This window comes from Biomphalaria glabrata, chromosome 1, assembly GCF_947242115.1.
Source record: "Biomphalaria glabrata chromosome 1, xgBioGlab47.1, whole genome shotgun sequence".
NCBI classification, from domain to species: Eukaryota; Metazoa; Mollusca; class Gastropoda; family Planorbidae; genus Biomphalaria; species Biomphalaria glabrata.
This window is the reverse complement of record NC_074711.1, coordinates 18,949,115-18,962,732: the sequence shown is the minus strand read 5'-3', so window position 1 is coordinate 18,962,732 and position 13,618 is coordinate 18,949,115. Positions and strand designations below refer to the sequence as shown.

Below are 13,618 nucleotides of genomic sequence, written 5' to 3'. Positions count from 1 at the left end.
AGAAACGGACCTTGTAAAATAGAAATACACAATTGCATACCTTATGAATAATTTAACCTTATTGTATGCCTCTATTAGGAAACATCGATTCAAGTTCTTAGCGGCCCGCAGGTAGAATCGTATAATGATAATGATTTTACAGAAATTGTGCCTGTTGTAGTTTTCCCAAATCTGACTCAGGTGCCGCGCTGTTTGTAACCCAAAGTCTCACCGTCAATTTGTTGATATGTTGCAAGACAAGAAGCAAACAATCTTGAGCGTCAGATAAAGCATAAAACGGTTTGCGAATGCCCCAACATATCGACAGTATCAATGACACGCTATTGACAATGTTGATGTGGCTAGATACTGTTTCATTCCTTGAAATATCGCCCGCCCCCTTTCTCTTTTAAAGTTTAACGTTATGTTTCGCACGTACTTGATCCGATTTGAGAAGTCCGCTTTAATGCACAAGTATTTGTTTCTCTTGTCCACTCGTGTGACGCTATGAGATCATATCACGTGACCGGAAACAAATAACTCCGAGCATTTGTGAGCATAAATGTCATGAGTTCACAGCTCACCAAGAAGTTCTTCATGTTGTGAATTTTGGATAGCTTTCTTGATAATAAACACAATATTACATCAACATTACACTGCAATCTTTAAGCTTTACAGCTTGGCGCATGTATACATAGCTGCTAACAGATAAATAATCTTATAAACTCGGATTAATACAATAAGCGTGTTACAAGAAAAATAGATGTTTACCTACGAATGCCATTGTTTGCCATGATCAATGTACAGATATATGATGTGGTCGCTCAATTTCTGGGTAGAACCTCTGTTACAAGATTGTCCTTCTATGAATAGTCAATTGTATGTAGAGGTCATCATCATTTAGATTCTACAGTCAGTCAAAATTATAAGATAAGAAAGATGAACGAAGGAGATCAGAAATGGTCTGATAGATATAGATAGACAGACAGACAGACAGATAGATAGATAGATAGATAGATAGATAGATAGATAGATAGATAGATAGATAGATAGATAGACAGACAGACAGACAGACAGACAGACAGACAGACAGACAGACAGACAGATAGATAGATAGACAGACAGACAGACAGACGTACAGACAGACAGACAGACAGACAGACAGATAGACAGACAGACAGACAGATAGATAGATAGATAGATAGATAGATAGATAGATAGATAGATAGACAGACAGACAGATAGATAGATAGATAGATAGATAGATAGATAGATAGATAGATAGATAGATAGATAGATAGATAGATAGATAGATAGATAGATAGTAGAAGCAAACAACCCATCTCCTATAAACTATGGGGAATAGTCGAATATCTCTTGATTGAAAGTGCCGCCTATGTCGTAAACTTGGACACTGACCGCATCTGCTTTTCCCCTGATAATGAAACTAATTGGCTGGCTATCTTGAGACAACAAACCTGTCCACCGCTTTACTCGAGACACGCAGCTCTCCTCCCGCTATCCGGTCGTCTGGACCAACTAGTGGATCAATTGACCTTGCAATTAGTTGAACAGATCTAGACTCAGATCCAATAATTCGATCAGAAATTTTAACGTTATATATGAAAGCCATTCTAATTATAGTCCCTGAAAGAACGTATTCAACTAATTACCAATTAGACCTAATTGAAGTTAATTACAAAGTTCAGAGGCCAGCCTAAAAATATAGTTTATAGGCCCCCCTATAGCTCTAGTTATCAAAAATTAAACCGCTGGGTTCTTTATTAAGTAAGTTTTTTATGTTTTATAATTTGGTAAACTATAACAATAGAAGAAAGAAAACATTTCCAGTCTTTCTGTAAAGGAAAGATGTAGAACTATCAATGTCTTGTTTCTTTACTTTGGGAGTTTGAGCAGTCAGAACTACGACGCATTATAGTTACATAGTAGCAAGTGCGCATGTCTTATAAAGATAAATAAAGATGGAGTGGGGCAGGCTGGGAATGAGGGAGACCTGTGAGTCAGTAGATTGCCGTAAGATCACCCTCACTTTCAGCAAGACATCTTGTTGGGGGGCATGTTTTGTTCACTGAAAGAAGGTGCACACCGCAATATGAGAAACATTGCATTATATCTTCATGGCATCCGCGTTTAGCGTTTATTTATGGTCGAGCTATTTATGTGAATATTTACAATAATAAATTAGGCCTATCGAAGTTGTAAGCACATAGTATAGGCGGTAACAACACAATTCTATGCATATTATATGACCAAGTCTATGCTTCAGATGGATCATTAGTAATCTACCCTTGACACAAAATGGCTCTTGCCCGCTATTATCAACAGTTTTTCGATAGCTATGTTCTGGCCAGTCTTCCCACTTACACTTGTAACATTTTGTTCTGGGGGAGGGAGGGTTGAAAGCACTTTAGCCAGGCTGGGACTATGCGATCTGCAACATGATACCATGCACGGTAGTGTAGTGGATTTAGAAGTGCTAAAACAAAAAGACAGAAAGGGAGAGAGAAAGAATAAAGGGAAAGAATGAAAAAAAAAAGTTAATTGCTCCATTGTAAAAAAAATTGTGAGAATTTTGTCAACATACATTTATTATCACTAAATAGGCGTTATTATATGTCTAAATGTGTGTGTAGATGCCGAAACATAAAAAAACTAAAAAGTTCCCCATTTAGACCATGTGGTCTATAGGGCAGATGATGTAAAGGTCATCTGTTTCTTTTGCCTATGGTGAACAAAGAGTGTCGTGTAGCCAGCACAGCGACCAACCGCCTTTACTTTTCCCCAACTAATGTCAGGTATCCATTAGAGCTGGATGGACTCAGAGGCGCCCAAAGATCCCGAAATTAAAATCCCAGTCATCACCTGGATTCGAACCCGGGAGCCTCGGTTCGTAAGCCAAGGGATTTACCGCTCAGCCACTGCGCCTCTAGTTACTTAAGAGACTGTTTAAAATAATGGAAGTTTGCTGCGCTTGGTTTGGGTAGATGTGTCTAAAGTGTTGAGTGTATACGTTTGGTTTGGGTAGATGTGTCTAAAGTGTTGAGTGTATACGTTTGGTTTGGGTAGATGTGTCTAAAGTGTTGAGTGCACTAGCGGATCCAGAACTTTGGAGTGGGGGGGGCGATTTTTTTCCAAACCCTAACCCTAACGCCCAGTAAACCCTAACCCTATGTATAAACGTGCGTACAGCATATATATATATATATATATATATATATATATATATATATATATATATATATATATATATATATATATATATAATATATATATATATATATATATATATATATATATATGAGAAAAAAAGCGCAGCCTTTCTCAACCTTCGGCGAAAAACAAAACAACTGGGGCAGCGCTAGGGGCAAAGCTCCGACGCCAAAAGCGTTTTCTTGCTTTTTTCACTGAAGAAACGCATTCTCCTGACATATACAGCTCATTATTCAAAAAAGAATTCGGGGCGAAGCCCCGACGCCAAAAGCGTTTACTTTCATTCTTCAATGCAGAAACGCATTCTCCTGACATCTACAGCTCATTATTTATCAATGGAGTTCGGGGCGAAGCCCCGTCGCCAAAAGCGTATTTTTTGCATTCTTCAATGCAGAAACGCATTCTCCTGACATATAGAGCTCATTATTCATAAAAAGAATTCGGGGCGAAGCCCCGACGCCAAAAGCGTTTACTTGCTTTTTTCACTAAAGAAACGCATTCTCCTGACATATACAGCTCATTATTCAAAAAAGAATTCGGGGCGAAGCCCCGACGCCAAAAGCGTTTTCTTTCATTCTTCAATGCAGAAACGCATTCTCCTGACATCTACAGCTCATTATTCATAAAAAGAATTCGGGGCGAAGCCCCGACGCCAAAAGCGTTTACTTGCTTTTTTCACTAAAGAAACGCATTCTCCTGACATATACAGCTCATTATTCAAAAAAGAATTCGGGGCGAAGCCCCGACGCCAAAAGCGTTTTCTTGCATTCTTCAATGCAGAAACGCATTCTCCTGACATCTACAGCTCATTATTTATCAATGGAGTTCGGGGCGAAGCCCCGTCGCCAAAAGCGTATTTTTTGCATTCTTCAATGCAGAAACGAATTCTCCTGACATACAGAGCTCATTATTCATAAAAAGAATTCGGGGCGAAGCCCCGACGCCAAAAGCGTTTTCTTGCATGCTTCACTGCAGAAACGCATTCTCCTGACATATACAGCTCATTATTTATCAATGGAGTTCGTCAAAAGCGTTTTCTTCACTGCAGAAACGCATTCTCCTGACAACTGCAGCTCATTATTCATAAGTGGGGTTCCGACGCCAAAAACCTTTTCTTGCATACTTCACAGAAGAAACGCATTCTCCTGACCTAAAGCTCATTTTTCATACTATTAAAAAAGGACCTTTCGAATAATGTTGTACTTGAAAAATATTCTAATATGAATTTATAGGCCCTTAATACATTGCAAATAAAACCGATTTATTCCTTTGAGAAGATATGATACCCCACATATTTAGATTTGGCTTTGAGGATCGCCGCCGAAAAAAAGAATTATTCGATAAATAATATTCAATAAAATTAAAGTATAAATTGTGAATTATAGTCCCAAATTTATTTAACTAGAAAAATTTCAGATTGAGTAAAGTTTGGGAAAAGGCGACTATGTTTCACATTATTTGAGTTTAGAACTTCTCAATCATGACTCTTATACTAAAAATTTCGTTTGAATTCTAACTTTTTAAAAATAATTATGATAAATTCATGTGAAATTACATAAACTTTGTCTGGAAATGAGAGAGCGGTAGAGTGAAAACGATTAATCCTCGCTCCTTTAATAATTTCTGCTAAAGATTGCATTTGGCATTAAAGAATAGGAGTGGGGCGACTCAACTAATTTTGTTTACAAACTATGATTCTCCATAAAAATAGGACCGCCCCCCCCCCCCCACTCAGAGGGCTAGAGTGGGAGGGCAGTACATGCAATCACTCTCCCCCCAACTCCACCGAATCGGCCAAGATACCAGAAGGGGATTGACATAATATAAAATTTATATATTAATTGAATTAATTTTGTTCACAAACTATGATTTCTCCATAAAAGTAGGACCGCCCCCCCCACTCAAAGGGTTTAGGCAGTAGAGGTATTCGCCCCCCCCCCCCTCCCCCAATCGGCAAACAGGGAGCGACATAATATAAAGATCGGTTAAAATATTAATAACAAGTTTTAATCATATAGGCCTATATATATATATTTAATTGTTTCTGTTAGCAAGCTGTGATTTCTACAAATAAATTGGACCGCCCCCCCCACTCGAAAGTGTATGGGTGGGGGGGGGCGGGATTGATACCATCGCCCCCTCCCGACCCCACCAAATCGGCCAACATACTAGAGGGGGGGGGCGAAATAATCTAAAAAAAGGTTAAAATATAAATAATTAGTATATATTATTAACATAAGTAATAAATTCGTATACAAATTGTGTGAATTCTATACTAAAATTCGTCCGCCCCCCCCGAAGGGGGGGGGGTCGGCCGAGTGGGGGGGGCGATCGCCCCTACCGCCCCCCCCCCTGGATCCGCCAGTGGTTGAGTGTATACGTTTGGTTTGGGTAGATGTGTCTAAAGTGTTGAGTGTATACGTTTGGTTTGGGTAGATGTGTCTAAAGTGTTGAGTGTATACGTTTGGTTTGGGTAGATGTGTCTAAAGTGTTGAGTGTATACGTTTGGTTTGGGTAGATGTGTCTAAAGTGTTGAGTGTATACGTTTGGTTTGGGTAGATGTGTCTAAAGTGTTGAGTGTATACGTTTGGTTTGGGTAGATGTGTCTAAAGTGTTGAGTGTATACGTTTAAACAAAGACGATACGAGACAGAAGGATGGACAGAGACTTATCAAAATGTAATGGAGCTTGGGACATCAAAAGAAGGGGTTTTAGTATACTTTTTTTTGTGTCTTTTCTATATTTCAATATAACATTTTTTAACCAACGTTTACTGTGGTTTACTGAGAAATAATTAGCTACCTCTACTTTTCATAGCTCTCGTCAGTTTTTTCATTTCTCGGTACGAATCAAAAGAAATAATTTTTTTTTCCAGAAGGATTCAGTAACTCTGTTTGACGTCAGTATTAGTTTCAAATGCTTTATTTGTGTGTATTATATATATATGTGTGTGTGTGTGTGTGTGTGTGTGTTCTGTTTTAACATGATGTATTCTAGTATCAGACTAGCATTTAGTATAAAGTCAAAATTTGTAAAATGTTGAATTACCTAGCTTCAGTTAAACGTCTATTAAGTTCAACCAGACTGCTGAACATTTTATTTAAACCCTTTCAAAACTTTGAACTGAATCTGTGTGTCTCTTGGGAGTTCTTTTCAATTTAATTCAGAGAAATTCGTTTAAAAAAAAAACAATCTTTGTTTAATAAAGGGCCCCAAAAAAATCTGCTTGAAATCATATTAAACCTTGACAAAATAAAGGGAGACTAGTATTTACATTTTGTTTGTATTTTAATAATACATTAATGCTTTTCAATTATTTAGAGCATGAAATGTGCTGTCCAACAATAAAATATAAGAGAACCAATTAATTTAGTCATTATTTTATATTTCGCAACACCGCCTCGAAATCAGGATTCAACAATATTTTAGATAGTATTCTTATGTTTTACTATAGAGAATTGCAACCACTCAGTAGTAAAACATAAAAAGTACAATTGTACAAGACTATCAAATATTTTCATTTGTAAACAGTCATAATAAGAATTTGCACTATGTCATTTTTAGCGGTCCCCGAAAGTGGAAAAGACGCTATTATGTTGTATGAAATGTCTGTCCGTCTTTCCCGTTTAGATCTCGTAAATTAGAAAAGATATTGAAAATCCGACTTCACAATATTTTAGACCATTCAAAGTTCTGATGCAACGGCTACTTTTCTTTCCTGAAAGCGAAAATTCTAATTTTTAAAATCAGTTATGCAAGCAGTTTTTTAAAGAGAAAAAGCTAATTAGTATGCATTATATGTTAGACCTAATTTAAAACGAATAGTAATCTTATAAACTTTATTTTCGTGAACATATTCTTTATATAGCAGATGATTTCTTCTGAGCACTCGATTATGAGATTAAGCCTTTTCGAAACAATTACATTATTTATTCCGAACCGAGGGTCCCGGGTTCGAATCCTGGCGAAGACTGGGATTTTCAACTTCTGAGTCTACCAGCTCTAATGGGTACCTGACGTTAGTTGGGGAAAAGTAAAGGCGGTTGGTCGTGCTGGCTACATGACACCCTCGTTAACCGTAGGCCACAAAAACAGATGAACTTTACATCGTCTGCCCTATAGACCACAAGGTCTGAAAAGGAAACTAGTTAGGCCAGGTTCACATCTAACTTTACATTCACTTTCACCTATCCTTTGATCTGCGGGACCGTTAGGGTACTACACAAGATCTGTTAATCTTCCTTCTCCATACTTATCTCTCATTTGTCTTTGACATAATTTCATTCGGATGTTCTTTCTGAAAATATTGAAGCCTACCTGGGTGAACCACTGGTCGTGCGGTTTGCGAGCTGGGCTGTCGTTTGGATTTATCGACGGTCGAAGGTTCAATCCTGCCTGCTCCCATCCCCGTCGTCCTGCGGGAGGTTTGGACTAGGATTAAACTATCTTCAACTCTGAAGGATTATCCGAATTATGTAAAACATTTTACTTCGGGGGCCGATTTTGAGTTTGTGTTTCCACACAAACTGTCTTTTGTAACCTTGTTTTTTGTAGATTGAGTGTCATCTGCATGGCTGCTCAACTGACAGCTCGAGTTTGAATCTCAATAGAGCCTAGGAATCCTAATTCGGCTGAAAAATCTAATGACTTATAAAAAAAAAATAAACTAAATCATCCAAAGACTGCGCAGAAACCTGCTCAAAGACTTCTCCTTTTATTCCTATATAAAAGGCTCTCAAATTATTAATCATTTTAATCATTATTATTATTATGTAGGATAATTAAAATAACAATATACCCTGTTGTTATATCAGCCGAAGGGATAGTGATAACTGACCTCGCATACACAGTCGAGGCCCTAAACATAGGTTAAACATCCTTAAACATCCCCAAAACATCCGTAGACATCTCTAAACATCAGTAAACATCCATAAACATCATCTTTCCTCCAGGAACATTAGTAATTAAGAAGATAAGTTGTTAGCTTATCTCAGCCTCTATCTAGTCATCAAAGGATATTATCTCTACATGAAAATGAACTACTCTATGTCTCTCACACATTGTTGTTATAAAATGCGGTTTCAGAGATGACATCGATAAAAGCTTTAAATGATATACGATGTGAGGATGCAGCCATTCTTGAGGCTTATCATTCTGAATATAAACTAGATCTTTGTTCTTCTTTTCATTCGTTTTTTTTTTAAAGAATAAAATCTTCATTATCACAGATCTAGTAAACCTCGCTAGAGATCTCGTTGTAAGCCATTCTGTCTGCTGCTCCCTTTGAGCCAATGAAATTATTCCGTCTGCAAGTCTCGGCCAGATAATTGATATACGTATTTAGGCGCGGTCAGCTTCCGGAAAATTGAATCAATTGTTCGAGTAATGACATTTAATGGATGTTAATACAATGGGGGGAAAATACATTATTTTACTTAGAGGGCTACTCGCAGCAGACTACTTCACAGGAGACCAATTATTGACTGGACGTTATTGATATTAATGACTATTAAGCTTGTAAAAAAGAATATAAATCAATCATTCAGGCCACGTGTATACAGTGGCGTAGAGAGAAGCAGATTTACTTATACAGATACCTGCCTGGCCTATAGAAGTTAACGTTTCAGATGAATAACACAAAAGTCTTGAACTCAAACAATGCCAGCTCTCGTTCTCTGACGTTCTGTAGGGGATTTGGCTAGATCCTAATAATCTTTCTGGAGTCAGGTTTATATACAGTTTACTAAAGTGTATAACACATAAAACAAAAAGACCGTCTGTTTCTCTTATTTAGAAGAGTTCTAATGTTCTACTAGAGCAAGAAGTTAGCTTCCTCTCAGCCCCTTTCCTTTTTTAACTCCTATGATTTTTTTGTTTACATGTTTTGGATGTTCCTTCAGCATTGAAGATATTACATCTTAGCCCTAACCTCCAGACAGTTGTCCAGAGCGCATACTTATAGAACGCATAGACTCTCCATACAAATGTTACACGCTAAGACTCTCCGTAATTATGCGATCGAATGAAAACTTGTACTAAACGATTCCTTACTTTAATGTACTGGACAGTTTGAAAACAATGAGATCTCTGTTTGCTTTTGCTTTCCTCTCTAAAAGCGTTGTTTTGTTGATGCCGTTCTAAAGGTTCCCCCCATTGTGAGTCTAGCCAATTCTTTAATGCCGTCCTGTATCTATTCTTTTACCTGCTTCTTGCCAATTCTTTAATGCCGTCCTGTATCTATTCTTTTACCTGCTTCTTGCCAATTCTTTAATGCCGTCCTGTATCTATTCTTTTACCTGCTTCTTGCCAATTCTTTAATGCCGTCCTGTATCTATTCTTTTACCTGATTCTTGCCAATTCTTTAATGCCGTCCTGTATCTATTCTTTTACCTGCTTCTTGCCAATTCTTTAATGCTCTCCTGTATCTATCCTTCTACCTGATTCTTACAATAGACTCTGCTCCACAGGACACCCACACGACCTTGTATATTCCTATAGCGGGCTACGCCGTTTCGTGCATTCTTCTCCTGATTAGCCTGGTCATCTTCAACGCCTTCAGGTGAGCTAACGTTGACTTTAGACTAGCTAAACAACAAACATCAACAAACAATAATGTGCAATGATAAAATTAGTTTATATACGTGACCCATAATTGAATGTAGTGGTGTTATTACCAGTCGCTGACTTGTAGCATTGGCTTGTTTCTATGACCAAGGGCTACCAGAGGTACTTTGTGGCCAACCGTTTTTACTTATGCATGGCAAAATGTAATTCTATTTTAAGTTTAATATTGTATTGCTTATTTCCTTTATACATTTTTTTTACTTTAAAGAAAGATCCTCTATTTTATATCTTATCTTATCTTAAAAATTAAGACGTTTCGTTCTTCTTACCAGAAGATAACTACGTCCTTTCAATGTGTCAATCTAGACGTGCATGATAAGTGGAGAGTTCAACTCTGTTTGATCAATGGTTTCCCTAGCTGATTGCATTATAAGTTATAATGGCACTAGGAAAGAAGGAGTACTTATATAGAATTACTAGAATATAAATAAGATATTGCTTTTGTCTTTGTGTGTATCTTTCTGAACTATACTTCTTTAAAAAATTGTATTTGCAAATGAATAATTTCTGACTTAAAATGAAATGTGGATATACCCAGCTCATGGGTTGAGGACTAATTAAACAAACTAATGTAATGTCCATTCTGTTCTTCTCGGATTCTGTGCAGGCAATTAAAATGTGCTCGAGTCATTATACATCAACATTTGTTTGTCTCATTCATATTAACTGGGATGTTGTGGATTGGTATCTACGTTCTATTGATGGAAGCATCAGAAATAAAGGACAATAGCCCGGTAAGTCAGATGTTTCTTTTTGTATGTAATAACTGTTATTACAATGTTACTGATATCAAGCCAGCAAGAGAACGACCGAGGAAGGTTATTTTAAAATGGGTGGGTTTTCTAGAGTGGTTCCCAAACATTTTCTCAAACGGAACATTTCGCACATTCTGAGTATTTAATGGGGCACTTTGTTTATTTTTTAAGAGAGATTAATTCACGTGGTGGCCCTCAAGTTAATTGTTTCAGTAGTTTGTGGAACACCCATTCAGGCCTTGCGGAAAACTAGGGTTCCGCGGAAGACAGTTTGGGGAACACTGCTTTAGATCATGCTATGTTTGAGTTGAGTTTTCTAGAAAAGGCTAGGTTTTTGATTTAGTTTCATTGATGATTCATTCAATGTTGATTAACCGTTGAGTTAGTCCTCAAATTTCAAGTGATGGTCTAGTTGTACTGTCCCGCTCAAATCATGTCCCTCTCTCCTTGGACGTCTACTTACCCACGTACAGATGTTTGGATGAAATGAGGTGAGGAGTCAAGGACTTAGTGGGTTGCCCGAAATAAAAAGACAACTGTCTACTCAAAAGTCTGAGAGTGAACGGAGTTGGCCCTATACAAGCGTTAAGTCAAAAGGATGGTAGTCCGTTCTTTCCAAACAAAGATTAGAAATATTCATTGCTTGACCAGCAACGTGTCAAACATTGACCTGGCTCTGGCTGGACAAATGAATGAGGCGACTTTTAGACAAACAGGGTCAGATGTACTGTGTTGGTAGAAAGGAAAGTGTGAGCATATATGTGTAAGTGTGTGTGTGTGTGTATCTGTGTCTGTGTATGTGTGTCTGTGTGAGTATCTGTGTCTGTGTGTGTGTCTCTGTTTGTGCTTGTAGTGGTGTACATGTGTCTATTCTAAGTACAAATGAACAAATTCACATTAGAGAAACAATCCTATTATCTGCACTATTTTCTTAAGCTAAACTAGTAGGGGCCTCTTTGTATCGGTATTAACGATATATGTGTACCCCTTTTATAATTTTTATAATGCTGAGTACCCCTCGCCCCCCCCCCCCCACCACACTTTAATTTTTTTACAGAACATAATAAATAGGTATTTTTAAAAAATCCGCATAGTTAATGAGGTGCAACGGGTACCCCATGTAATGTCTTACCGTACCCTTGGGGTACCCGTACCCAATTTGAATAATACTGGTCTAGACCAATAAAAAGTACAAAGTACAAACGTATGTCAAATATAAAACAATTACTCGATATAACAGACCTTAGATGGAGGAATTCGGAAAACAGTTTCACAGTTCAGTCAATGTGTCTGTGTGTGACAACTTGTGTCTTAGATCATGGTCAAAGTGCTCCATTCAGTCACCGTGTCTTAGTTCATGTCCTGGAGGGCAGGAGAGTTGCATGTCTTCCTTTCTTAAGACACACTGATGTCTGAAAGCGTGACATGAAGTTCTTTAAGATGGAAACAAACATTTGAGAGAAAAAAGATATAGCTAAGCCCCAAGTTGGATGACACGCCTAAAGAAGGGGCCCTGCATCGCAGATAGTGCTCACCCCAGAAGCAGGACAAACGCTGCAATTTTTAACCTGAGACCATGGATGTGTATCAAGTTTTTCCTGATTAGTCATTTGAGAAGTTGCAAGTTGAGAAGTCTAATAGGTTTGAAAAATCTTAAATGCCACAGAATCAGAATTTAAATATGACGTAAATTTCTAATTTTGTTTTTAAATCACACTTTGTTTATCTACAGACATGGTGTAAAGTCTACCATGTAGCCACACAGTACGTCACCTTCTGTAACTACATGTGGATGTTCTGTGAAGGGTTCTTCCTTCATACCATCGTAGTACAGGCCTTCTCTAAACAGAAGAAACTTCTCATTGCGTGCACTGTTATAGGATGGGGTGAGTTGAATAGAGCTTGTTCTTGTCTCTGTCAATCTGTCGATATATCCTATCTTATGAAATGTAGACGTTACTTTAGAAAAAAAGGATTACGCCATGTGCGTGTTCCTAGGTCAATATAGTCATGCATGTTAATCAATGACTTAAATTCTGCCAAGTCATTGGTTTTCCTGGCCGACTCAGGCAACCCATTTCATGCTCTAATAGCAAAGAAGGAGCATTTGTACAAAATTTGTCCTAGCATATGGAACAAGGCATAAACTCAAGTATGAGATTGTTAATAAAAGCCTCGAATAACAGTGACCGTAAATTCATTATCTATAGACCAAGTCCTTCAAACGATGTTTTAATAGCTTTTCCCCAAACTATAAATCAACTGCTGGTTAATAAATCTTGAAAACAGATTCCACGCAGTTTCTTTCCTGTCACTTAAAGTCTGATAAATGAACATCTTGAAATAAACACTGAACATAACAAAATGTTTACAGATAAACGTAAGACAACTACAAAATCTGTTGATACAAATGAATACATCCAAGAAAGATAAATCTTTAACTGACACTCATGAACAATACCAAATACATTTAAAACTTTCTTGTCTTCAGGATTAAATGTTAGATCATTTGCTTTTAATTTTGAATGAAGTCGTAAACATATTTTTGTAAAGATACATGTCTCCGGGAGGATTAATGTTACACAATAGAACTGGAGACTGTAGATGTGGATAAATGGAAAAAGTCTAAAGTGTCATGTTTTCTTATTATTCACTATACGTGGAACACTATATAGAAAGAGAATATAAGGGAAGAAACAAACACAAATTAATTATAATTATAAATTATGTAACCATTTTTTATTTACTTTGTAGCTACAGGTACACTGAATGTTATAGAAAGTCAAACCTAGTTGTATTGAACACTTTAAAACTACCCATGGTGCAACAAGCATCTCGTTTGAAATTATTAAAGAAGTCACGACCACAAGAAGTTACGCAGATCACTCGGGGATGGGGGGGGGGGGGGAGAAAATATTTCATTTTATAAATATCTGCCTGAAATCCACGTGGCTACTAGTTTTAATAGAGGATTAAAAAGTGATCGAAATCCTGGATGTAGCCAGTAACAAAAAGCAAGCGTTGTATAA

The 13,618-nt window shown here is 37.3% G+C and overlaps 1 protein-coding gene across 4 annotated transcripts in view; it reads left to right on the top strand.

The window, feature by feature from the left end:
• Window positions 1-13,618, top strand: part of LOC106058138 (calcitonin gene-related peptide type 1 receptor-like) — a 194,744-nt gene that overhangs the window by 164,985 nt on the left and 16,141 nt on the right. For all 4 annotated transcript variants that reach the window (XM_056026565.1, XM_056026550.1, XM_056026572.1 and 1 more), the window contains exons 6-8: window positions 9,678-9,769; window positions 10,442-10,568; window positions 12,322-12,475. In XM_056026565.1, the coding sequence (XP_055882540.1) occupies window positions 9,678-9,769; window positions 10,442-10,568; window positions 12,322-12,475 (373 nt within the window). The remainder of the gene's footprint in view (window positions 1-9,677; window positions 9,770-10,441; window positions 10,569-12,321; window positions 12,476-13,618) is intronic.